This window comes from Heteronotia binoei, chromosome 6, assembly GCF_032191835.1.
Source record: "Heteronotia binoei isolate CCM8104 ecotype False Entrance Well chromosome 6, APGP_CSIRO_Hbin_v1, whole genome shotgun sequence".
In the NCBI taxonomy this organism is placed as follows: domain Eukaryota; kingdom Metazoa; phylum Chordata; class Lepidosauria; order Squamata; family Gekkonidae; genus Heteronotia; species Heteronotia binoei.
In genome coordinates, this window is record NC_083228.1 from 126,650,003 (window position 1) to 126,677,381 (window position 27,379).

The 27,379-nt window shown below is 45.1% G+C and overlaps 1 protein-coding gene across 1 annotated transcript in view; it reads left to right on the forward strand.

Moving 5' to 3' along the window:
• The window catches only part of NAALADL2 (N-acetylated alpha-linked acidic dipeptidase like 2), a 937,215-nt gene that overhangs the window by 437,315 nt on the left and 472,521 nt on the right, over window positions 1-27,379 (forward strand). Inside the window, exon 4 of the mRNA XM_060242532.1 lies at window positions 6,527-6,643. Within this exon, the coding sequence (XP_060098515.1) occupies window positions 6,527-6,643 (117 nt within the window). The remainder of the gene's footprint in view (window positions 1-6,526; window positions 6,644-27,379) is intronic.

Here is a 27,379-nt window from a genome sequence, read left to right on the forward strand (position 1 = left end):
GACCCTTTTTTGGAGATGCCAGGGATTGAACCTGGGACCTTCTGCTTCCCAAGCAGATGCTCTACCACTGAGCCACCGTCCCTCCCCATCTACCACTGAGCCACCGTCTACCACTGAGCCACTGTCCCTCCACCTTCACTATCCACCGTGCCTCTGGGTAGTGACCCTGGAGTTCCTTGGTGGTTTCCCATCCAAGTACTAACCAAGGCTGCATCTGCTTATCGTGTCATGGGATGTCAACGATCATTGAAGTGTAAGTTGGGTAAACATCAAACCTTAGGTAAAACATGTATATAGGCCAATCTCATGCAAGCTCAGTTTCCAGCGATTCTGTTTGTATAGGAAACAGGCTCACATTTTCTACCGATATGAGACACAGGGAACTGTGAACCAGCAGTGTCAATGGTGTTGTTGACTGATTTGCTTCATTTAGAGTTTGCCTTTCTCACCGAGACTGGAAACATGTTACAGAATTAGAGGGCAATGCAATGAAAATAGTAGAATACATAAAACAGGCAGTGTGAAATAAAAACGGTTCAATGCGCACAAACAACTGCAAACAGAAATGGATTACAAAATTAGAAAACAATGCAATAAAAACATACGATGTGCAATAAAAACTGCAAGAAGGCAGTCTTCTTGGGCATGGCACCAACATTCTGGAATGCTCTATCAAGAGAGAAGTGTAGGTTGCCAGCCTCCAGGTGCTGTTTGAAAGGTATGTATAACTACAGGTGTAGGTTGTTTCAGTGATTTTTAAATATTTTGGAATGTTTAAATATTGTTATTTCCAACACAGCTGGTCAAAGCTTCTAGTGAAACGGGGGAATATAAAGTACTACCTCATTGCTGTATTCAAGACTGCTGTGTACAAGGCTTATCTGTTGTGCTGTATACTAGACTACTTTGGAATTGAAACACTATGTGGTTTCCGCAAGAGCTGCAGGACCGAGGATTCCTCTGAAGTTGAAGGACTATTGGTTGAAACTTTAGACTTTAAGACTACATTATTGGCCTTCTTCTGTGTTTAATATGGGTGTTCTGTACATAAGGGTACATTGATATAGGATATTTTGTGTGAGAGTGTTAATGATAATAGAATTTATTTACTTTTCTTTGGCTGATACCAGATGGCTGCTTTAGGTCGGCCTCAAGCCATCCCAAAGAAAGCCGGCTGGAAATAGAGCGTCCCGGAGCTTCTGGACGGTGCTCAGAAAAGGGGCAGGACATGGGTGCCCAGGGAGCATCTGGAATGCTCTCGCGTCCCGTCCGCAGCTCCCTGGGCGCCCTCTGGGCGCCTCCCGGCTTTCCAGATGGTCTAGCGAAAGGCACCACTTTGAAAGTGGTGCCTTTTGGAGCTGGCTTCCGGCAATCCTGGGATGGGACATGAGAACATAAGAGAAGCCATGTTGGATCAGGCTAATTGCCCATCCAGTCCAACACTCTGTCACACAGTGGCCAAATTTTTTTATATATATATAAAGAGCCACAGGCTAAGAGCCACAGAACAAGAGCTCTGGCAAGGCGCAGCTTAATAATGCAAAGAGGGTTGGGAACACAGCAACTCCTAATCAATCAGCAACAATCACCTTCAATCACCTTCACCTTCAGCCCTTCACACAAACTCAGAAATTTTCAGCAACCCCTCCCCCCCCCAGCTGCTAAGCCACAAACCTCATGCTTGTAGCACTTCTCTGCTCTATCCCAGAGCTCTCTGCAATGTGACTGGGGTGGGATGGGGACGGCAGGCAGATGTGTGCATGTGGACGTGATTTTTTGGTCCATCTGCCTCCCGTCCCCCGGGCGGCTTTAAACGCCCATCTGGTATCACCCTTTGTTTCCTTTTTTTGAGGCTCATTATCATGGAGCCTTAGAGTTTTCTCCTGTCACTCTCCGCTGTGATTCTCTTTTTGTTTGCACAACCTCCAGGTGCCACCTGGAAATGTCCCGATTATTACATTTGTTGTCCAGATGACCGAGATCAGTTCCCCCAGGAGAAAATGACTGCTTGGGAGAGTGAACTGTATAGCATTATGCCCTGTGGAGGTTCTTCCCCTTTTCAAACCCTGCCCTTCCTAGGGTCCACCTCTAAAATTTCCGGGCATTTCCAAACCCACATGTATCAACTCTAGACATATGGCTGTTCATTTCTGTTTCTACCTTCTACCAGTGGGTGAAGATTTTTATGTTTCATTTGGCATTCCCTCCGCGATGCCTCCTTCCTCATCAATGGTTTATGTTTTGCATGCATTTTAATGGTGTTATATATATATATTTTGACTCTTGTTTTACAAGTTGCTTTACTGAGGTATAATTGGGAGGGGTTATTTAAAGGTGTTTAGTGTTATTTTGTCATGTATGTTGTAAATCGGTGGCCACCTTGGCAGCTTTTGTAAGGGCAGAAAGGCGGGATTTAAATTCCATACATAAATAATAATAAAATAAAATGGCCTAAACTTTTTGCATTTTTTTTTTTTAAAAAATGGTTTTACTCAAGAAGAACTTTCAGCTGGTGTGGCTAATGGAAGTGTTGGGAATAACCAGGCCTCGGATTCAGTGGGAGCTCACAGGAATGCAGCTCCTGAACCTTTCTGAGAGTTCCACCTCCTCCTTCCCACCTTGCCCATTGAATAGTAGGTGCAGCTGCATAACAATCCTTGGATTAGCTCCACCGCCTATTTTCCTACAAAACGACCCCTGGGGATAACAGCCTTTCTAGCATAGATTGGATCATTCGGTGCGGGGGGGGGGGGGGAGAGGCATAATTGCTCTGTTGAAATATTTGAAGGGCTGTCACTTAGAGAAGGGCAGGGAGCTGTTCCTGTTGACAGCAGAGGGGAGGACTCACAACAGTTGGTTTAAATGAAGGATGGGAAGGTACTGGCTGGATATTAGGAAAAGAAAAACTTTTTTTTGCAGTCAGAATTGTTCAACGGTGGAATCAGTTCCCTAGGGAGGTTGTGAGCTCTCCCTCCCTGGCAGTCTTCAAGCAGCAGCTGGAAGACCACCTGTCAGGGATGCTCTAGGCTGATTCAGCATTGAGCAGGGGATCGGACTGGATGGCCTGTATGGCCCTTCCCAACTCTATGATTCTATGAGTGCGGAGCTGAAATCAGAAATGTAGCATCCTAGAGTTGGAAGGGATCATACAGGCCATCTAGTCCAACCCTCTGTTCAATGCAGGATCAGCCAGAGCATCCCTGAACAGAACAGAGTTTCAGTCCAGTGGCACCTAAGACCAAAAAAGTTTAATTTTCGGTATAAGCTTTCATTTGCATGCGCATTTCTTCAGACACACTTCTTCAAGGGTTTGTCCAGCCGCTGCTTGGAGACCGCCAGGCAGATGATTCCACTGATGAACTACTCTTACAGTAAAAGTAAATTCTGTAGGAGGATCCATCCAGAATGGAATCATTAAACAAAGCAAGCACATGCTTAGGGCACCAAGCAAAGGGGGCCAGCACTAGGGCTGCCAAACTCCTGCCAGGGGTGGGAGATTCCCCAGTTTGGGAGGCCCCAACCCATTGACATGGAGCAGGCCACTAGGGGAATCCCTGCCCCCAAAGAGCCCCATCGTCACTCAACGTGCCCTGTGCAGTGATGTCACCTGAAAGCTGTGCTTTTTTTGTACCAGGAAATTAGGCCACACACCCATGTTGGAGCCAATCCTCCTGGAGCTTACAGTAGGCCCTGTACTAAGAGTCCTGTAAGCTTTTGGAGGATTGGCTATGTCAGGGGTGTGTGGCCTAATATGCAAAGGAGTTCCTGCTACAAAAAAAGCTCTGCCTGGAAGTGATATCGCACAGGGCACATTGTGCTGGGGACACTCTAGGGTCTACAGTAAAAGCTCCATGGCAGCAGCGGAGGGACTTGGCAACCCTAGTCACCACAGAGGGTTTTTTTGCTTATATTTCTTACCTCTATTTAGTGTTAAACGTTTTTTAAAAAGTTTTTATTTTAATACAGTTGTGGAGTCTGGCCTGAGGGAATGGCCTGAAAGAAAATTGAATGTTTAACCTCTTATTTCACCTTCAGCACTTATTGAGCCTTAATGTCTTGTCAGTTAAGCAATGGAAGGACTGAGGGGCTGTGTTTAGAGCCTCAGTTGGCCTTAATCCGGCCCTGGATCCAACAAAATGTCAGAGCTAGTATGGAGGTGGTCCAGACACAGCTTAAGAAAAATATGAGGGGGCGGAAACCCAATTAACGTTGGCACTGCTAAAAGGCCTTTATTTGTCACAATGATGAAAATGAAGTCTATTCCATCTGGCGCAAAGCTGAATTTTCTGTGAGATGCTTGGGGTTTTCAGTTTGCAGATTTCGTCTTTTGGAGAGTATGCACCCAGTTTGAATGAATGAATCTGAGAGTTTAGTAGTTGCACAGTTTTAGGCATAAGAGGATTTACCTTTGCATATCTAAAGCGAAGGCACAAGTGTTCCTTTTTTCCCAGCCGCTGATAAAAGACTGTGTTCCTCTTTGTTTTTTAAATAGCATTATTCTGCCCAAGGAAAGCAGTTTATCTGTACTTGGCTGCCGGTGATGCTGCTTTAATATTCAGAATATATAAAGATTTGGATTATATCATTCTGACATCACTGAAAGTGAATGCTAAACACATCACAGAGAATCCCCACTCGGTTCGTTATAGTCGGATTGTGCTGCACAAAGCGTGTATTAACGTTGTGTGTACTACAAGCCCCCAAATACATTATTAACAGGAATAGCACCCTATTTAGCTTCCAGGAAACATTGTTAACGGTACCTATGCATTACTTTAAAATGCCTTCGAGCAGCTTGCAGCAACCTCATTGAAGCTGGGATTCGTATAAGCGTAAGAAGTACATTGGTCTCTCTTTTCAAGCCCCTATCGGTGTGCTAACTGAAACAACTAGCCGAGTTTCCCACTTAGCAGATCACCATGTTGTACACACCATCAGCGCCACTAGTTGAGCCCCCCAGCCCAATTTAAGAGACTCAACAGCCAAAGGTCCAAGTGGAGTGATCCAGAGATTCCTTTATTGCCGCCAGTGACAGGAGGAAAAGCCAAACTCTCTCTCTTTCTGTACCAACATCCTTCCTGCGTTTTCCTCAAAGCCGTCTTTACGAAGCCATAACATTTATACAATTTTGATAACAAAGACCATTCTGAGGATTATTTACAAAGTTCTCGCTTCTAGGTTTTTGGTTTGGTTCCAGAAAATGTGTCAGTAAGCGAAATCTCTACTGTGTGGGGTCATTCTTCTCCTTTCCCTGGTGATAAGAGAATTGTTTACTTTCTCCCAGAAGATGTTTACAGCACATACTTTGATAATGTACCGTACTCTTGCTGGAGAAAAGGGCTTTGTAATATGCAGTGTGCTTTCTCTGTTCTCGATGGCGAAATGCTAAGACCACTGTGGACCTATGTCATGTATATTAAGGTAGGTTCTGCAAATATAGTTCTGTGATCAGGATTAGTGCAAATCTATCTGGCACTCTGTGCATGTTCTAGTGCACATCTGAATCTACATTCTACAAGCATTTTCATGCTATCCATATCGCTCTGCAGCGTTTTAATATCAGCGGTCGTATGCAGAAACAACAATCAAGTTTAACATCAGTTTTAATGTGAGAACATAGGGAAAACCCTGTGGGATCAGACCAGCATTCTGTATATCCAGCATCCTTTGCTACTCAATGGCCCACCAGATGTCCCAGCAAACAGAAAATAGACCACAAGGCTGATATTTGCCTCCTAACTTGATGTTGCTTCCTAGAAATGGTATTAGGGAGTTTCCTGCCTCTGTGTATGGAATCATCATGACTTTGATAGCACTACCCTCCATGAAACTGTTTAATCCCATTTTAAAACCACCTAGGGTTGTCAATCTCCAAGTGGCTGGAGACCTTTTATCATAACTGATCTTCAGGCAATAGAAATCAGGTCACCCAGAGAAAATGGCTGCCTCGGAAGGCGGACTGTATTGCATTATACCCTATTGAAGCCCCTCCGCTCCCCAAATCCCACTCTCCTCAAGTTCCACCTCCAAAATCCTCAGTTATTTACCAACCCAGAGCTGGCAACTCTAAAGACATCTATGCTTGTGGCCCACTGGCAGATAATCTGACAATTTAATTAGAATTTAGTTATTTAAATTGCCAAAAGTTTTTATTTTTGTTGGGGAAACAATGACTGCGGTTTTGTCTTCAGCAATGAGACTCCAGAACAGGAGCTCCAGCTTTCGAATTGAATCAGTGAAGTCTTGAAATACGAAATTCATTTCAAGCAGGGCTTTTCTTGAGCAGGAACGCACAGGAACACAGTTCCGGCTGGCTTGGCGTCAGGGGGTGTGACCTAACATGCAAATGAGTTCCTGCTGGGCTTTTCCAACAAAAAGCCCTGTGTGAAACAGTGGTGATGTCAGGGTGTGTGGCCTAATATGCAAATTAGTTCTTGCTGGGCATTTTCTACTAAAAGAGCCCTGTTATCAAGGATTTAGTAACAAAACCAATAGTCATAGCAGCTCTCTGTTTCTTTTTTTGCAGGCTGAAGTGGTAGACGTGCAGTATGGGACCGTGAAAGATTTGCTCAGGATTCCAGATATCACCGTCACCCACAAAATCGCCCTTTTGAAACTAGGACATTTTCCCTTGCTCTATAAGGTTAGTGATGGGTCTAATTTAGACTCGTGAATCATTTATTTTCTTGGCTATTGAATCACAGCTGTTATAATGACACCAAGTTTGGACTTGGTGTTCTTCAGCTATTTTCTGTTGCCTCTTTCCAGCCATTGCCTACTGTTGTTTTGTCCTGTTTTGTCCTATGTGTGCTGCTCCCTGACTTTCTGAAATGATTATGGATGTTTGTGTGGCTGTCCATCTCTCTTCATTTATCTCTGCGGGAGGCACAGCAAGAGAGGTATTGGCTTGATGACAAAGCGGATAAAGGAAAATTCAAGTTGTGATTAATAAATGTGAGACACGTGAAGAGTCTAGGGTGAATACAACATAGGAAAGCCATAAATTATAACTCAGAATGAAGAAGGGAAAAGGTCCGTATGTAACTGATTTAAACCCCTTAAGGAGCTTCCAGAGCAACCATTTTCTCTAAGTGAACTGATCTCTGTCACCTGGAGGTCAGTTGTAAGAGAGGGAGATCTCCAGCCAGCACCTGGGGACTGGTACAGTGAAGAGCAGGGGTAGAATTCTAACAGGAGCTCCTTTGCATATTAGTCCACACACCCCTGATGTAGCCAATCCTCCAAGAGTTTACAAGGCTCTATTTTGTAAGCTCTTGGAGGATTTGCTACATCAGGTGTGTGTGGCCTAATATGCAAAGGAGCTCCTGCTAGAATTCCACCCCTGGCAAAGAGAATCATGGACATAGGCTAAAGTGACATAAACACAAAGGTTTCTCTGAAATATCAACCTCCAACAAAACTTATAACAAAAGAATAATTTTACTCAGAAAAGAAATATAATAATAGGATTCTCACAATTTCATATCAATAATATTGGATGCTACAAGGACTAAAAACCCACTCCAAAATTTATAAGACAAATTAATGCAAAGTCCTTCTGGGATAAAGTCCATGCAGTATCTTCTGAAGGTAACCAATCTTCTTATAAGTTATAAGTTTGGTTGGAGGTTGATATTTCACGGAAACTTTTGTGTTTATGTCACTTTAACACCTGGGGACTGGAAACCCAAGGTACAGTGCCACAGAGTCCACCCTCCAAAGCCACCATTTTCTTCAGGCGAATTGATGCCTTAAATCTGGAAATCAGCTGTAATTTTGTGAGATCCCCAGGCCCCTATCTGGGGAGTGCTTTTTACGGAACACTGGGCAGTAGCCATTTTAAGAGCAAACTTAAGAGTGGCACAGTGCTGTGTTTGTTTGAACCACACTTTCATCTCCTGTGGCATCATTTTGCAAAATCTGGAGCAGCAAATATTAAGCAATGAGAAAGGGCAGAGAGCCAGCAGAAGGGGGAAAACAGCAACAATAGAGGACTGTGGTAGTTGATGATGTCGGTCTCCTTTGGCAAGTGATCAGAGATCAGAAATAGAAATCTCATTCTCAGACATCATTTCCTTGTCTTGTTGGAGATTCAGACATGCCCTGAGGCAGCACTCAAGCATAACACATTGCCTGTCTAAACTTCAAGCTTTGGGGAGTTTACTAGGCTTGTTGGACTCTTTCCAAAAGCAGAGGCTTCCAGATGCGCTGAGGCACGGTGGGGGTCACGGTCATGGAAGCTACGATTTGTAATGAAACGAAACAAAGCACAGAAGGGGTAGCCAGATGGGACGTTCAGGAGTGTCCATAAACTAAAGTCTTCCTTGCATAGGATTGGCTCAGTACCATCATTTGAAATGGGTCCTTGCTCTTCTCCCACACGAAAGGGCACCACACAAATCATGATCTTGCTACACCGCACATTTCTGGTGTCTGTAAATCCCCTAAGGGACACTCTAATATGTGAAGCAGCTCTTCATGCAGTTGGGTGTCGCAATCACTCACCTTGCTTGTTAAGTTGCAGAGCTAGTTTCACATTGCCAGGACAAAAGGCGGCAGAGGAATGTATATTGTCCCACTGTCCCAAGTTGGGTTGCCTTGGAGTATGGTGGCTAAGGACATGATTTCTGAGCTAGGAAGTCCCTGACTTCTCCAGTTTTACTACCTTGTTTTCTAATTTTGTAGTTTACATGAAAATCATGAAACTGCCTTATACTAAATCAGACCACAGGTCTGTCAAGGCTCAACATTAGGAAGAACTTCCTGACAGTTAGAGTGGTTCCTCAGCAGAACGGGCTACCTTGGGAGGTGGTGGGCTCTCCTTCCTTGGAGGTTTTTAAACAGAGGCTCGATGGCCATCTGACAGCAATGCTGATTCTGTGAATTAGATCGTGAGAGGGAGGGCAAGAAGGGTTGCATCAGAGCTTAGTTCTCGTGACCCTCCTTAAGCACCCAGGGAATTGTTGATTGCCACTTTGAGGACAGTCTGAAATTCTTCTCCAGGCCAGTTTAGCAAGGGATTCTGGAGGTTTTTGCCATCTTCTGGGCATGGAGCAGGGTCACTGGGGATATATGTGTGCGAAGGAGGGTATTTGTAAATTCCCTGCATTGTGCAGGGCATTCGAATAGATGACCCTGGAGATCTCTTCAAGCTCTATGATTCTATTATTCTAAGGTAGGGGGGGGGGTAGAAGAGGAAGGCACTCAGATGTGGGGATACTAAAGCTAAAGTGGAAACACCTCTTTGGAATAGGAAGCCAACCCATGCTTGCAAATTTATATATCAAGAATATATCATGCAGGGGACCTGGAGTCTCATAGGGAAATCCCATCTTCTCCCCAGGAGTTATTTGAGCAGGAGTGCACAAGAATGCAGTTCTGGCTGACTTGGCATCAGGGGGTGTGGCCTAATGTGCAAATTAGTTCTTGCTGGACTTTTTCTATTAAAAAAAGCCCTGCTTATCCCAGTGGCCCATTCAATCTCTCACTAGGCTGGCCACTCACCAGCAACTTTGCTCAACTGCAGCAGGGAAGGTGAGGGGGTTGATAAGGGAGGATGCTCTGCCCATTACACATAGGAAAAGCCCCCCTCCCCAAGGGAAGGAACACTCCCTCAAATTGGTGGCCATTTCTTCCACCACTGTAACATTTAAAAATATTATCTCCCACCTCTTCTTTTTTTGGATTCATTGTGAAAACCTGGGGGGCAGACCCAGGTTTGTGCAAACATCTTCCTTCTGCGTACCCAGCCCCAGTGTGTGGATTTAACGATCCGCACACAGGTCAGCATTTTGATATAGTTCCAGGTCAGAATTCGATCGAGCGTTATAATTTTGCAGTGCTTTAATGCTGCTGCTGTGCTGTTCCTGTACAAACCATTATGTAGGATTATTCTCAAACTGCAGATTAGAAGAAAACAGAGTTTTATCTTTTTTTTAAAAAAATCTCAAAATAAAAGCATGATAGCAAGAACAATATCAAATGTTCAAAGTGAAATATAGCATTAAGAAAAGCTTGTTGTTATTTGTCAAAACGTAATTTATACCAATTTTGTTTTCCTAAAAAAGATTCATTTACAGTGGCAGAGCCCTAGAAATTAAATGGCATGGGTCCCATGTAGCATGAATAGAGCTATACTTCATGAATGGAAGATTTCCTGCCTCCTTTCTCCCAAGGAGGCCATGTGCGGCCCCTGAAATCTTTGACCAGAATTGTCAAATAGCTGAGCTGATAGATAGGGCCCCAGAGTTCATAGTTCAACTAACTTTAATTGGCTGTGATCCAGTTTGTGCTAGGAAAGAGTGCCATAATCAGGGCTCTTTTTCTAGCAGGAGCTTCTCTGCATATTAGGCCATCCCCCCCCCCCCCGATGTAGCCAATCCTCGAAGGGCTTAGAGGGCTCTTAGTACAGGGCCTACTGTAAGCTCCAGGATGATTGGCTACATCAGGGTGCATGGCCTAATATGCAGAGGAGCTCCTGCTAGAAAAAGAGTCCTGGCCATACTGAATGCCTAGTGAGATCTCAGGATTCCAGCCTCCAAATTGGACCTGAGGATCCCCTGGAATTACAGTTCATCTCTAGACTACAGAGATCAGTTCCCTTGGAGAAAATGGCTGCTTTGGAAGGTGGACTCTGTGGCACTGCACCCCACTGAGGTCCCTGCACTCCCCATTCTTCATCCCCAAATATCCAGGAGTTTCCAATCTGGCAACCCTACTCAGAAATGATTTTTCTTCTGGATGCGACTGCACCAAATTCAAAGAAGCCACTATAACTCCTTGGGAGCTCTGGCTGTTATTGTTAATGCAACTCAGGATTGTAGAAGAAGAATTGTAGATTTATACCCCACCCTTCTCCCTGAATCAGAGACTCAAAGCGGCTTAAAATCTCCTATATCTTCTCCCCCGCAACAGACACCCTGTGAGGTGGGTGGGGCTGAGAGGGCTCTCACATCAGCTGCCCTTTCAAGGACAACCTCTTCCAGAGCTATGGCTGACCCAAGGCCATTCCAGCAGCTGCAAGCAGAGGAGTGGGGAATCAAACCCGGTTCTCCCTGATAAGAGTCCGCGCACTTAACCACTACACCAAACTGGCTTGACAGGATTGCTTTGCTCACTGATGAAAACACCCCCACAGTTCAACCTCAAGGAACTAAAGCAAAAAAAGAAGAAACCCAGCCCATTTTAAATCAAAATCGTCTTCGTAACAAATGTTGTTTACATCTGAGCAAATCCAGCTATTTATCTAAATTATTTAGACCCCATTTCATTATGTACATGAAAGGTCAGTAATCACTGTTAGGATTTGGTGTTTCTTCTGCAGGCTAGGTCCCCTCCATTCCCCTTGTGCTGCATTCTTGTTATTAAATGCCAGGCATAATGAAATAGCAATCAGTGTCTGTCTGCGTTTTACATGGGGCTTGAATGTGATGCAAAGATAACACGCTATGTATACCACCAAGGAGAAAGCTGCAAAGGTTGAGCTCTTTTGGCATTTCATACAAAAGATTGGTTTTCAAAACATTTTGAAGCCCTGTTGCTATCTTTTTATTCATTAATGTGTTACAAGAGACTCTAAAGGTGGTGTGCTTGGGGCCATTAGATTTTCCCCTCAATCTGAGAAGGAGTGATAAGTTTAACATTGCAATATGAAACCAAGTTACATCCTTCTAAATCCATTGACCAAGGGTTTAATTCTGTTTTGGCTTGCACTGTAAATTACCCAGTGAATTTTAACCATCACTCTACCCATTACTCCATTACTCTACCCATTACTCCATTACTCTACCCACTAATGGTTTTCCACCTAGAAATCTTTGTGGTTGTGGTGTAGGTAAAAGATTGGTGCATTTGCTGGGTACCTGATTCTGTTAAGTAGAAAGAGCTGGTTGGTATGAATATAGAGTTCCCAGGTCCCAGAAAGCCAGTTTGGTGTAGTGGTTAAGTACATGGACTCTTATCTGGGAGAACTGGGTTTGATTCCTCACTCCTCCACTTGCAGCTGCTGGAATGGCCTTGGGGCAGCCATAGCTCTCACAGAGCTGTCCTTGAAAGGGCAGCTGCTGCAAGAGCTTTCTCAGCCCCACCTACCTTACAGGGTGTCTGTTGGAGGGGGCGGGGAAGAAGGTAAAGGAGATTGTGACCACTCTGAGATATAGGGTGGGATATAAATCCAATATCTTTTTCTTCTGGTCACCTGGTTGGGGTGTAAGGTTGCCAGGTCCAGGTTGGGAAACTCCTGGAGATATGGGAATGATGCTGGGGAAGTACTAAGAGCTCCGTGGGGTACAGTGCCCTAGGGTCCACCCTCTAAAGCACCTAATTTTCCCTAGGGGAACTGGTTTCTGTAGTCTGGAGATGAGCTGTAATTCTGAGAGATCCCCAGATCCCAGCTGGTGGCTGGTAGCCTTGTGTGCACATAATGACATAGATGGAGAAGCTATGTGTGCACCTGAAAACTTCCTTTCTACTGAGCATTCCTGAGTCAGCATGCTGGCCTGTAAAATATCAACCGTGCTGCAATCTATCATCTTAGCAGTGATGGCTGGCTTGCCCCCCTCAAGTGAATGCTGCCTTGTGTTCCAGTGGCTTCTTTTATGCTCTTACAATGAGGGTACACACCTTCAAGATTGCATTGTCAGGCCAATTCATTATGGATAATATTTACCACTCGGTTCTGTTTCTCAAGCAATCAATACTTCAGTGTCAGGATACCTGCAACACCGTGATCTATTGATTCAGCACGGTGATGACACTTACAAGATCTACATTATCTGCCATTTTAGGTGATGAATTTGCTTGGTTTCGTCATGAATGATATCTAAGCCTGGATGGAAATTATAAATCCTTCTGGCTAGCATCTGTTTTCTTTTCTCAACCCTGCCTTGGGGGTTTTGTGGATAAAGATTTCCTAATCCAGAATTGGTGACCCTAGATTCAAAGCAGCTCACAAATTTAAAACAAAATCTTAAATAATGCAATAAAACCCGATCAACCCCACAGATATACAGCTTTACAGCTCCTCCTTACAAACTTCCGGCACCCCATCTTGGGTAGCCCATTCCATAAGATGGTAAGGGTTGCCAGCTCAGGATTGGGAAATATCTGGATATTTTGGGGGGGTGAAGCCTAAGGAGGGAGGAGTTTGCAGAGGGGTGGAGTAGGGTTGCCAATCCCCAGGTGGGGGCAGGGGATCCCCCGGTTTGGAGACCCTCCCCCTGCTTCAGGGTCATCAGAAAGCGGGGGGAGGGGAGGGAAATGTCTGCCGGGAACTCTATTATTCCCTATGGAGATTTATTCCCATAGAAAATCATGGAGAATTGATCTGCGGGTATCTGGGGCTCGGGGGGGGGGGCTGTTTTTTGGGGTAGAGGCACCAAATTTTCAGTATAGCATCTAGTGCCTCTCCCCAAAATACCCCCCAAGTTTCAAAAAGATTGGACCAGGTGGTCCAATTCTATGAGCCCCAAAAGAAGGTGCCCCTATCCTTCATTATTTCCTATGGAAGGAAGGAATTGAAAAGGTGTGCTGTCCCTTTAAATGTGATGGCCAGAGCTCCCTTTGGAGTTCAATTATGCTTGTCACAGCCTTGATCTTGGCTCCACCCCTAATGTCTCCTGGCTCCACCCCCAAAGTCCCCAGTTATTTCTTGAATTGGACTTGGCAACCCTAGGGTGGAGCCTCCACTGGGTATAATGTCATAGAATGCACCTTCCAAAGCAGATATTTTCTTCAGGGGAACTGATCCCTGTCACCTGGAGATCTGCTTTAACTCCAGGAGATCTCTGGTCCTCAGCTGGAGACTGGCAATTCTAGATGAGAGCTACTGTTCAAAAGAGCAAGGCACTAGGAGTGCAAAGTGAAAAAAAAATTAAGCAGGAAAACAATCCAAGGCTGCAAAAGTTTCTGAGCTTCATAAGCAACACCCTGAATTGAAAGCAGAAACAAACAAACGGTGAAGGTAGGCAAGATGTCTTCTAACCGCTCCATCTGTAGCCAATTAAGTTTTCTTTTCTTTTTTTTTAAAGCTAGGGTCTAATAACTGCTTTCCTTGGACTTATATTATGCTCTATGCAAACATTGTGCGAAACCTTTTCAACAACCTCTTCAGGATGAGAAAGGGATAAAATTCAGGTTGTTACAACCTAGAATTAGGGCACCATTAAGGGTTTCACTTGAGAATGGTAATTAGATGAAGTAGCGGGAAACACTAGAAATGGAAAACATAGTTACATCTATTGGGTTTTTTTTTTTTAAATCTTTTGGATAACAAAATGAGATTGGCTGTTTAAATGTGGTGCTGCCTCCCCACTCCCAGTATGGCTGAATGTGTAATCACTCTAAACATAACCTGTCAGCTAACAAAACTCTTGAGCGAAATGCTCCATTCATCTTTTATATCAGAATTGAATCTGTACTGACTGTCAACAAGCATCAAGGTTTGTTATGGCTGCCAGGTCCAATTCAAGAAATATCTGGAGACTTTGGGGGTGGAGCCAGGAGACCTTGGGGGTGAAGCCAGGAGCAAGGTTGTGACAAGCATAATTGAACTCCAAAGGAAGTTCTGGCCATCACATTTAAAGGGACTGCACACCTTTAAATGCCTTCCCTCCATTTGAAATAATGAAGGATAGGGGCACCTTCTTTTGGGGCTCATAGAACTGACCCCCTGGTCCAATCTTTTTGAAACCTGGAGGGTGTTTTAAGGAGAGGCACCGGATGCTATGCTGCAAATTTGGCACCTCTCCCTCAAAAAACAGCTCCCTCAGAGCCACAGATACCCATATCCCCCAGAGCCCCAGATTGGTCTCCATAGGATATAATGGAGTGCCCAGCAGACATTTCCCTTCTATCCTTTCTGATAACCCTGAAATGGGGGGGGGGGCTTCCAAACTGGCAACCCTAATGTTTGTGCTTCATAAGGGTTTCCATAGGGTATAATGGAGAATTGAGCCATGAGTATCTGAGGCTCGGGGGGGGGGGCTATTTTTTTTTAGGTAGAGGCACCAAATTTACAGCATAGCATCTGATGTCTCTCCTTTTTTTTTTCTTTAACAAAGTTTAAAAAATATTGGAGCAGGGTGTCCAATTCTATGATCCTCCAAAGAAGAAGTCCCTCCTCCATTATTTCTAATGAAGGGAAAACATTTAAAAGGAGCACAGTCCCTTTGGAGTTCAATTGTCCTTGCTACAGCTTGGTCCTGGCTCCACCCATAAAGCCCCCAGATATTTCCTGCGTCTGACCTGGCAAACATAGTGGCAAATTGGGACGTTCTGGTGTTTGAGCAAATACTCTATGGCAAAAATAGCTTCTTCTGGAGAGTTTTTGCCCAACTACCCTGGCATCCTGTGTTGCTGGTGCTACAACGACTACTCTTCTGGTGTACATTGCTGGTGATGTTGCTGCAACACCAACTTAGCCCTCCTCACTGTCAGCAAGTCCTCCCCACCTTCATTGGTTGTCAGAGGGCACCTGGCAACTTGAGCAGGGCGGAGGGTGGCAGTTGCTGTGGAACTGGACTGGAAAAACCGACTTCGATGCTTTGCCCTACTAGTAACAGGGAAACCTCTTCCTTGTAGGCAGGGCTCTCCTTTTCTGTAGAAAAAGCCCAGCAGGAGTTCCCCCATGCCTTCCCCAGTGTGCTTGCCACAGCAGGCATGCTGAGGAACAGGCCCGGCCCAAGGGTAGGGTTGCCAAGTCCAATTTAAGAAATATCTGGGGACTTTGGGGGTGGAGCCAGGAGACTTTGGGGGTGGAACCAGGAGACACTGGGGGTGGAGCCAAGATCAAGGCTGTGACAAGCATAATTGAACTCCAAAGGGAGTTCTGGCCATCACATTTAAAGGGACGGCACACCTTTTCAATGCCTTCCTTCCATAGGAAGTAATGAAGGATAGGGGCACCATCTTTTGGGGCTCATAGAATTGGACCCCCTGGTCCAATCGTTTTGAAACTTGAGGGATATTTTGGGGAGAGGCACTAGATGCTGTACGGAAAATTTGGTGCCTCTACCTCAAAAAACAGCCCCCCGAGAACTCCAGATACCCGCAGATCAATTCTCCATTATTTTCTATGGGAATAAATCTCCATAGGGAATAACAGAGTTCCCAGCAGACATTTCCCTCCTCTCCCCCCGCTTTCTGATGACCCTAAAGCGGGGGGAGGGCCTCCAGACCAGGGGATCCCCTGCCCCCACCTGGGGATTGGCAACCCTACCCTAGGGGTTCTGCCACTCCAGGCAAACCCTGCACCGCACTCCCCCCCCCACAAGCTCCCTTAACAATGTTCATTTCACATGTGTGCAAAGGGGGTGCTGCTAAAACACCGCACTATTTAGAGGCTTCCAAGGAAGCCTCCAAAGAGCGTGGTGGCTGCTTTTGGGTTGAAAGCGGTCGGGCGGTGCTAAAACACCGTGCTCTTTGGAGGCTTCTAATGTGCAATGGCTGAACAGCGGCTTCCCAGGAAGGGGCAAGGAGAGTAAGGGGGCGCCTAGGGGCACCCCCAGGTGGGGTAGCACCCTAGGCAGCTGCCTACCCTGCCTACTCCCACGTGCCGGCCCTGCCGAGGAAGGCTGAAGCCATCAGGGAGGTGTTGAAAGATGCCTCCCCATGCCTTCCCCAGCATTCCAGCTGGAGCCCTGGCCACCCCAGACTCTACTCCTGTGCGCTCCTGCCCCTCCCCCCACAAATCTCTGCCTGTAGGGAAAGCCCTGTGGTTGGTAGGGAAGGGTATACAGTGTTACTAGGAAATATGGATTCATCACGAAGTCTAGATTCCATTAACGGTTTTGGATTTCAATGTGTTTGTATTTGGGGAATGTCACAGAAATACCTTCGCTGCAAATTGTTTACTTATTTACAGTGTTCCGTTGTTGTGTTCATGTCAAAAGAGCTCTAATGCTTTGAGAATATGCATGTCCAACAAAGATGTTTGCATGCATTCACGTGCCCACACCCACCCACACAAACCATATTGTCTTTAAGAATGTGCAGAGCTTCTTTTACTCTAAGCCAGTATTAGGCTTCCCCCACAGAGAGGCTGCGTTTTATAGCGCCATTCGTTTATGTGTTTTTTGTGGATATGTGTGTGATATATGGTATCTGTAAGAGAAGTGAATCAAAAACCTCATTGGGAGTTTGTTGAGTCATTTCTCCAACAGATAGTTTATGTCGTAGTCTTCAAGGGGAAAAGATAACATTTAATTCACTTCACTACTTGACCTTGTCTTCTATGGTGGAGCACTTGCTGGGGCATGATTGGCGAGTTCAAAATGTGCCGATTCATGAGATACTCAAATTCCATTTTTAAGTTATCGTTACGACAGATCAGAGATTAATTAGCCTCAGGGAACAGACGGCTAGAGAAATGGCTCGGTTTTTTTGGTTTTCTGAATAACCGTGTTTATCATCTTAATGCCAGATTTCTTTCCATCTATTTAGTGGATCCCATAAATGTTTGATGAACTGGACCTGCTGTTTTTGGCATCAGATAAATTTTGAGTTTTACAGAGATCTTTATTGGTGCTGATTGTGCCTTTCAGTACTTTTACAAGTGCTATAGGCAGTACTTCTACGAAAGAAGAAGAAGGCTATTGGCAGAAATAATGTTTAACCATGACTTGTTTTTCTTAAGTTTCATGCCTAATTATTTAAACTATGATTAAAAGTTGCATGCATGTATCTGTATGTGAAAACATGAGTTCACAAGTCTGCTTGTAAGTTGGTAGAGGAGAAAGTATGGCAAGCAGGTGAGGCTGTTAACTCTGGGTTGGAAAATTCCTGGAGATTTGGGCATGGGACCTAAGGATTCGGGGAGGGCAGTGGGGTATAATGCCACATAGTCCAAATCAGCCATTTTCTCTGTAATCTGGAGATCCGTTGTAATTCTGGGAGATCTCCAAGCCTTACCTCAACCCTACTTGAGATGGGTGTAGCCCTAGATTCTGATTCAGCATCGGGGCTTTGTACTAAACCTATGTCCTGCTAGCTGGTGGTGTACATGGAGGAACACTGTTAAAAATCACACTTTGAGTACCTACATTATAGCTTTGGGTGGACCGTCAACTCTGTCTGTTAAAAAGTGTATAGCTACTTACTTTGAGAATAACAATACCCTAAATAAACCTTTCCACCTGTGATGGGATGGGATGGCTCAACATTTGGATCCTGAAGCAATCCTAAGACTTGCTCAATACTCTGCACAACCACGTCTGTGAACTGAAACTGGTTGTGTGAATCAGCTGCCCCACCGGCTGTACCAAGTCACAGGTCATGTTCCCAGCTGAATCTACTTATCCCAACCCTGATCTGGATGACCTAGGCTAGCCCAGTCTCATCAGATCTTGGAAACCAAGCAGGGTCAGCCCTGATTAGTATTTGGATGGGAGACCTCCAAGTAGAGTTGCCAGCCTCCAGGTGGGGACTGGAGGTTTCCCACTTTTACAACTGATCTCTAGCCGGCAGAGATCAACTTCGCTGGAGAAAATGGCTGCTTTGAAGAGTGAACTCTAGGGCATTGTTCCACGCTGAGGCTCCTCCCTTCCCAAACCTGCCCTCTCCCAGATCCACCCCCAAAATCTCCAGGTGTTTTCCAACACAGACCTAGCAACCCTACCTCCAAGGAATTCCAGGGACACCATGCAGAGGCAAGTGATGGCAGAACCACCTCTGTTAGTCTCTTGCCTTGAAAACTCCCAAGGGGTCTTCATAATTTGACAGCAAGAAAAGAAACCCATTTATTTAAGGTAACTGTAATTTCTATTTTGCGTTCTTCGTTGGTGAATATTTGGTCTGTGAATTCAATGGTATTACAGGTTTAGGTAGGATTGAATATTTGGCAGATTCCCCCCCCCCCCCCCAATTAAGCTCCCAAATGTACCAGTTAGCCTATATAATTGCTTCTTGTCTGTCTTAAAGGAAATGGCAGGTCAGTTTTGTTTCTTAAATCAAAGAACTGTTGTTGAGATGCCTGTGCAAAGGATGGTTTATGTACATGCGCAAAAGACAGAAAGATGAAATATTGCAGTGAGTCAATTTAGTGCCACTTGCTCAGGGACTTCAGTTTTATTTTCTCGGAAGATGAAGTTCTTCCAAGGGGGCGTTCATGAACATAAATTTCCTCCCCTCCTTCCCTAGGGTCTCTTGAGATTTAAACCTGAGACAGAATGGGGGAGGGGAAGAAGTGTCTCAAAGATGTAAAAAGAATCTGTTAGCCTCCGGCTGCTTCCCTTACTTATTCGCGTTATGCCCTGAAGTTATGTAGCCAGATTTGCAGTCCACAATGTGGTGCCAGTGGATGCCTTTCCTGGTGCCTGCCAAAAGTTTTTTTTTTAATGGGGTGGGGCCAGATGGGGCTTTTCTCCAGCAAGGCTTCTGATTGGCCATTGGAGATTTAATTGGCTGTGCAGATTTTTTTTTCCAAAAAAGCATTGCTTTGGTTTGGCAGCAACTGCGACCACAACAGAAGAATCTTCACTGTGTGATTGAAAGTAAGCCGGGCAACCATTTTATAAGTGGATTCACTTCCTCTGGCATCAATTTTGTGGCTGTGCCTACCAGACTACACTGTCAGAATTCCAAAGGTTCCTACAGGCTCAGAAGGGTTGGTGTGGGGACCCCTGTTGTAGACTCTGATAGCAACAACCCAGAGAAGTCAACATTTCCCGTATCTTTGAATTCAGCTCTGCTTTTGCAGGCATATAGAAAAAATAGGAAAGGTCCCCTGTGCAAGCACCAGTCGTTTCCGACTCTGGGGTGACATTGCTTTCACAATGTTTTCACAGCAGACTTTTTACGGGGTGGTTTGCCATTGCCTTCCCCAGTCTTTTACACTTTCCCCCCAGCAAACTGGGTACTCATTTTACCGACCTTGGAAGGATGGAAGGCTGAGTCAACCTGGGGCCGGCTACCTGAATCCAGCTTCCTCTGGAATCGAACTCAGGTCGTGAGCAGAGAGTTCAGATCACAGTACTGCAGCTCTACCGCTCTGCGCCAAAGACTAAACGGACTAAATAATGCCTGGACTAAAGCTTAAACCCAAGATCAGCAAATAACCCCTCCATAAGGAATCCAGTCATGTATAGTACCTGGATTAGAACTGGAGATACCTCCATTCGGATTTTTGTTGCGGTAAGAGTGTTGGACTGCAGAGGAAACCTGGGTTCAGATCCCACCCCCCTTCTGCCATGAAGCCTTTTGAAGAATACTGCTTTCGAAACATCATTCTGAATTTCCCAAAATTATTTCTGTGGCTCTTCCCTCTCCTCATGTTCCCACAACTGTGCATGTGTATGCATTTGAGGAAAAGTTATGTATTATGTCTCTTAGATTTCCAACAGAAACCATATGCTTTTGGGTTTTTTTTTAAATGCTGATGGATATTGTGCTGGGTGTTTTATTACTCTGTGATTTTGAGAGAAGGAAGGATGATCTGGCATGATAAAGTCAGCAGGGATCGGCATGATAAAATACAGCTCTGAATTTTACTACAATCTCTGAATGTAATTCCTGGGCACATTAGTAGATTTATGTGTCATAAATAAAGTTGAATAATGCAAGTTGCATATAGACATTGAAAGCATATGGATATGGAAATTAATTGCAAAATAAATATGCAATATTCTAGGGGTGTTTGTAGCAGGAAAATAAGGCCATTCTAGGAATATATATATTCTTTCTTTCCCTCCTCCTACTTAAGGTCCATATAATTTGTGTCCTATGACCACTTTTGCACATTGTATTTTAAGATTTATTTGCAATGTATATTTTAAATATGTTTAAAATAGGCAACTTTTAGGGTATTTCTGTATGCCCTGTACATCATGTACACATGACATATTCACAATATATAACATTTTGTGCTGTTTTAATAGGCAGCTTTTAGGGTGTTTTTTCTATGTGCCATGTGCATCATCTATACATGTCATATGTTCAGAATATATAACATTTATTAGATTTAACATCCTAACAAATGGGAGGGGGCATGGACCTTTAATGGGAACTTCATTGTGAAGAAACAGAAGAATGATGCAATTTTTTTTTTTTAAAGAACCCTTCCATTTTTGATTCCCACAGTGGAGAAATGAAATCAAAATGCCGATGTTGGGGTTGAAACAGAAATTCAAAATTACTTGGTGCAGAGTGGTAAAACTGCAGTACTGCAGTCGGAGCCCTCTGATCACGACCTGAGTTCAATCCCAGCGGAAGCTGGTTTAGGTAGCCGGCTTAAGGTTGACTCAGCCTTCCATCCTTCCGAGGTGGGTAAAATGATAGACGGCTTGCTGGGGGGAAAGTGTAGATGACTGGGGAAGGCAAAGGCAAACCACCCCATAAAAAGTCTGCCCTGTTAACGTTGTGAAAGCAACATCACCCCAGAGTCAAAAACGACTGGTGGTTGCACAGGGAACTACCTTTACATTTTAGGGTTGCCAAGTCCAATTCCAGAAATATCTGGGGACTCTGGGGGTGGAGCCAGGAGCAAGGTTGCGACAAGCATAACTGAACTCCAAAGAGAGTTCTGGCCATCACATTTAAAGGGACTACACACCTTTTAAATGCCTTCCCTCCATTGGAAATAATGAAGGATAGGGACACCGTCTTTGGGGGCTCATAGAATTGGATCCCCTGGTCCAATCGTTTTGAAACTTGGAGGGCATTTTTAAGAGAGGCACTGGATGCTATGCTGCAAATTTGGTATTTCTACCTAAAAAACCAGCCCCCCAGATACCCGCAGATCAATTCTCCATTATACGCTATGGGAATCAGTCTTCATAGGGAATAATGGAGTGTTCAGTAGACATTTCCCTCCCCCCTCCACTTTCTGATGACCCTGAAGCAGGGGAAGGGCCTCCAAACCGGGCTATCCCCTGCCCATACTGGGGATTGGCAACCCTACGTCTGCCTGATATTCCATTTCAGTGTGGAGAATCCTTTAGCCCTTCGTTGCTGGTACAGAGAAGGAATTTCTCAGTTCCAGACTGTGTCAGCATAGATCCACAAGAAGGAAGAACAACTAAATTAATCATTATGAATACCAAAGAGAGGTCCATTCATAGGGCTATATCCAGACTATACCTGCCGTTTCCACTGATTCCCCTTCCTAATGCAACCTGAAGAAGAAAAAGCAAAAGAACAAAAAGTGAAAAAGAAAAAGAAGAAGAATAAAAAGAATAAAAAGATGAAGATGATATTGGATTTATATCCTGCCCTATACTCTGAAACTCAGACTCTCAGAGCGATCACAATCTCCTTTACCTCTCCCCACCCCCCCCCCCCCCAGAAGAGACACCCTGTGAGGTAGGTGAGGCTAAGAGAGCTCTTACAGCAGCTGCCCTTCCAAGGACAACTCCTGTGAAAGCTATGGCTGACCCCAGGCCATTCCAGCAGGTGCAAGTGGAGGAGTGGGGAATCAAATCCGGTTCTCCCAGATAAGAGTTCAAGCACTTAACCACTTGACATTCCTCAGTCCCCCTGTTTGTGGGGATGAGTGGATTGCACTTGAATGAGGAAAGAAGGAGAATTCAATTCTGCTACTTCAGACCAACACGGCTGCCCACTTGGATCTATTCTGGGTCCGACCCATACAGTTACATGAGTGCCCGGTACAAACCCAGTTACACATCTCTTGTGGCACCCACTTTCTGGATCGAAGAGCTTGGAAGCATTCAGTTTTAATATTCCTTCATTTAAATTTCAAATTTAAAACAAAAATATCTGGTTTCTTGCTTTTATCCCACTGATACAATGCAAGCCTTTTCGCTATGAGATTCTGGGGCTGAAGCCCACTGCTTTCAGTTATAACCATGATGAGTCATTCTTTTGACACTTCATTGCATCCTGTTTCTTCTCAGAAAGAAGAATGTAAAACGGATTAGGTAAGATAGATGTCCAAGGAACTCCATAAGCTTTCTGGCTACCAGGAGATGCGTCCCTCTCCTCAGTCAGAACGTAACTCCATCTTCACTGTACCGCTTAATGCGCCAGAGTGGAGTTTTGTGGCTCAGGTTTTTAAAATCACTTTTTAAATATTTATGCCTCTCCAAAATATATCAAGGCTCATTTTTAGGATTCCTTTATCACAAATGACTCATGACGCCCTTCTTTTTTCCTTTTACTAATACAAGAAATGACTAAGTTCATCTGCCATTACTGATTCCCATAAGCACACGTGACTTAAGCAAGTTAAATACTCAGTATTTCCCTCCCTAATTGGAAGTAAAAATTGAAGCAGCTAATTATATATATTTATCTTTCTTGATGCATATGATGAGGCTTTGCCTATATGATATTTTGCATTAATTATACACGAGGATGAATAATTTCATGTTATTCCTCCCTATGTACAATTAATACAAATGGGATGAGATCCGATGCTTTGAAAGTAACTCTTCAGATGGTAATAGATCCAAGTGGGCAGCTGTGTTGGTCTGAAGCAGTAGAGCAGAGTAGGAGTCAAGTTGCGCCTTTCAGACCAACAAAGTTTTATCACAATCATTCCCTATGCTGCAGGTGTTTTTGGGTATAGCACTGGAGGCATGAGTGAGGAACATGGATCTTGAAATAATGTCTATGGCGGCATCAGTGCTCATGCAGTGTTGTTGCATCAACATGGTGAAGCTAGCAAATCTACTGCACATGTGACCTTGTGGTCCTGTGCCATTGAATGCAGCTGCACTGGCTGGGACTGACCCTGCATAGTTTCTGAGCTCTGACAAGATTGGGTTACCCTGGGCTACCGGCAGAGGCGTCACTAGGGTGGGTTGCACCCTGGGGTGTAACTGATTCAAGTCACCCCCCCATTGGGCATCACCCCTTTTGGAGGGCTGCGTCACCCCCTCCGCACACAACCCCGCCCACTTCACATGGCCCCTCCCTCATCCACCCTCTAGTCACATGACCAGCCCCCTCTGGTCACGTGACCAGCCCCTGTAATCCAACCCCGTTGGAGTTTTGGAAGCCCACCCCCCCCCCCATGCACAGAAAGCAAGCAACTCAGCAACACGGCACCGGTTTGGGAAGCCCCTCCGCCCCCCCACTCCCCAGGCACACAGAAAACAGGCAGGACTCACTCAGCAGAGGCACCGTTGGAGTTTTGGAAGCCCAGCCCCCCCCCCCCCCCATGCACAGAAAGCAAGCAATTTGGTGGCAGTGTGAGCTGGGAAGCTCAGCCAGCCCGCCCACTCACCCCCGCTGAACAGAATGCTGATCCCCTTGTGGTAGAGGCAGCAGCGCGGCCCCGGTTTCAGAATCCCGGCCAGCCCACACAGCAGCAGGGTTCTAGTCCCAGGGCCAGCCCCTTCCTGTTGGGGGGGGCATGGGTCTGTGCCTGGGGCCAATGAGAATGCTTTGGGGGAGGCCCGATGGCCCCCTTGGCCCCGCCCTAGGGACGCCGCTGGCTACCGGGGTCATGTCAGAGATAACACATAGGAGATAATATCTTACCTGTGACTTTAAAGCAGGGGTGGCCAAACTTGCTTAATGTGAGAGCCACATTGAATAAACATCAGATGTTTGAGAGCTGCAAGACAAGGAAGGAAGGAAGGAAGGAAGGAAGGAAGGAAGGAAGGAAGGAAGGAAGGAAGGAAGGAAGGAAGGGAAAGGAAGGGAAAGGAAGGGAAGGGAAAGGAAAGGAAAGGAAAGGAAGGGAAGGGAAAGGAAAGGAAAGGAAAGGAAAGGAAAGGAAAGGAAAGGAAAGGAAAGGAAAGGAAAGGAAAGGAAAGGAAAGGAAAGGAAAGGAAAGGAAAGGAAAGGAAAGGAAAGGAATAGATGGGTGGAAAGAAATCAACTTTAAATGCAAAGAAGAAGAAGAAGAAGAAGAAGATGATGATGATGATGATGATGATGATGATGATGATGATGATGATATTGGATTTATATCTTGCCATCCACTCCGAATATCAGAGTCTCAGAATGGCTCACAATCTCCTTTATCTTCCTCCCCCACAACAGACCCCCTGTGAGTTGGGTGAGGCTGAGAGAGCTCTCACAGCAGCTGCTCTGTCAAGGACAACCCTGTCAGAGCTACGGCTGACTCAGGGTCATTCCAGCAGGCGCAAGTGGAGGGGTGAGGAATCAAACCCGGTTCTCCCTGATAAAAGTTTGCACACTTAACCAGTACACCAACCTGGCTTTGAATTAGAGCCTTGATTTCCCAGGTCAAAGAAGTGATTTAAAGAGAAAAATGCCTTCTTCAAGCCAGCCGATGTGGCAGTTGGGGTTTTGGGAGCCACACAATATGTATGAAAGTGCCACATGTTGCTCCCGAGCTAGTTTGGCCACCGCTGCTTTAAAGTTTCCATTCAACCTGGAAAACTGTAGTTGATTGAATTTCTCTGTTGAACAGTAAGGGGCCAAAAAGAAAGAGACAGGTCCTCCCCATTTTTATCTGTATATTATAGCTGAATAGGCACCTCTCTGGTGGGCTTTTCCTCTGGACCATTAAAACAGATAGCTTTACCTCTGACCTATTCTCATGGATGTGCTTTGAGCTGGTACCAGGATTTTTTTTTTAAAATGTATTTCTATTGATTTTTTTTAATCCTGCTTTTCTCTCCAACGTAGACCACAGCAGCTTACATCATTCTCCTGTCTTCCGTTTTATCCTCACAACGACACTATGGAGATAGGCTAGGCTGAGAGGGTGTGATCATGCCCAACATGAGGCTGTCACGATCCCTTGGATGGAGCTCTTTCGTTTTGTATGATGGTGTCCCTGTGATTAAAAGTAGCTGAGCATGTGAACTTAGGCACTGTAGCTCAATGGGAATTAGAGCCTTGATTTCCCAAGTCAAAGTCCAAGGCTATCTGACACCTCACACTGGCTTACTTTACACCACACTCCACAGGCCCCATACAAAAATATGGTCAGGGCTTTTTTTAAAACAGGAACTCCTTTGCATATTAGGCCACACACCCCTGATGTAGCCAATCCTCCTAGAGCTTACAGTTAGGCTTCCCACTCTCCAGGTCCCAGAGGGGGATCCCCCAGTTTTACAGGCTTCCCCCCTCCCCCAGCCAGCTGGCCGGCGGGGGAAGCCCCTCCCCCACAGCCATCATGCACCTCCATGAACGATTCCTATTGGAAATGATGGGGAATTGATCAGCGGGTATCAGGGGCTCTGAAGGGGCTGTTTTTTGAGATAGAGGCACCAAATTTTCAGTATAGCATCTAGTGCCTCTCTCCAAAATACCTCCCAAGTTTCAAAAAGATTGGACCAGGGGGTCCAATTCTATGAGCCTCAAAAGAAGGTGCCCCTATCCTTCATTATTTCCTATGTAAGGAAGGCATTTAAAAAGATGTGCAGTCCCTTTAAATGCGATGGCTTGAACTCCCTTTGGAGTTCAATTATGCTTGTCACACCCTTGCTCTTGGCTCTGCCCCAATGTCTCATGGCTCCACCCCCAAAGTCCCCAGATATTTCTTGAATTGGACTTGGCAACCCTACTTACAGTAGACCCTGTACCAAGAGCCCTGTAAGCTCTTGGAGGATTGGCTACATCAGGGGTGTGCAACCTAATATGCAAAGGAGTTCCAGCTACAAAAAAAGCCCTGGGTATGGCCATCTTATAATAGCATCAGAACAGATAATTTGTTTTGCTTTGTTTTTAATGTGGAATTTACTTCTGCAGCTTGCTAAATTAGCCTCTCACACCCTTGGTACCTCCTCAGCCCAGCAGGATCCTTTTTCTCAGCAGTCCCACTGAAACTCACGCCCGTTTTTTCAATTTGCTCTAGACGTAATTGGAAAAATAAGGAACATTTGGCTGAAGTCTACAGGGAGGAAAGCGGGATGGAGTGCAGCCGCTGATCTGTGAATGCGAGTTTGCTGTTGCCGTTATAGCATTAAAAAAAAAAGAATGGGATCCTGTATTCAATTATCACGAAGAGCATTCGTTAAAATAGAATGGACATTTGCAATTGGAGACCTTTAGAGAACTGTGGCACGCAAAATGATTAAATCAGTAGTAAGTGTGCTCCCAGAATGAAACAGCCTCTCCCCCGCCACGCCTTAAATTGAGAGGTAATTCACAGATGAATAAAGCTACCACTTAGTTTGATGGAGTCCAAACTTTTTTTTGGCTTCAGAAAACCATATGCCACAAAACCCCAGAGCATGAAATCAGGAGGTAGCCCCCACCCCCTCTTCCCCACAGTATTATGGTGCATTCGTGCATCTCCGGGGAGTTTCCCTGGATTTTGTCTGATCTTTCTCAAACCTGCTGTGCTGCTCTAAAGTTTGGGAAATGTCACAGTGAAGCCTGGATGGCTGCTGTGTAGATGGGAAAATTTGGATTTCCCAGCCCACATGTTTCCCCTAATGGTGTCTTTGTGACGGCCATTTCCTTTACCTGTCAACTGGGGACTTTTTCAAGAAAATGGCAC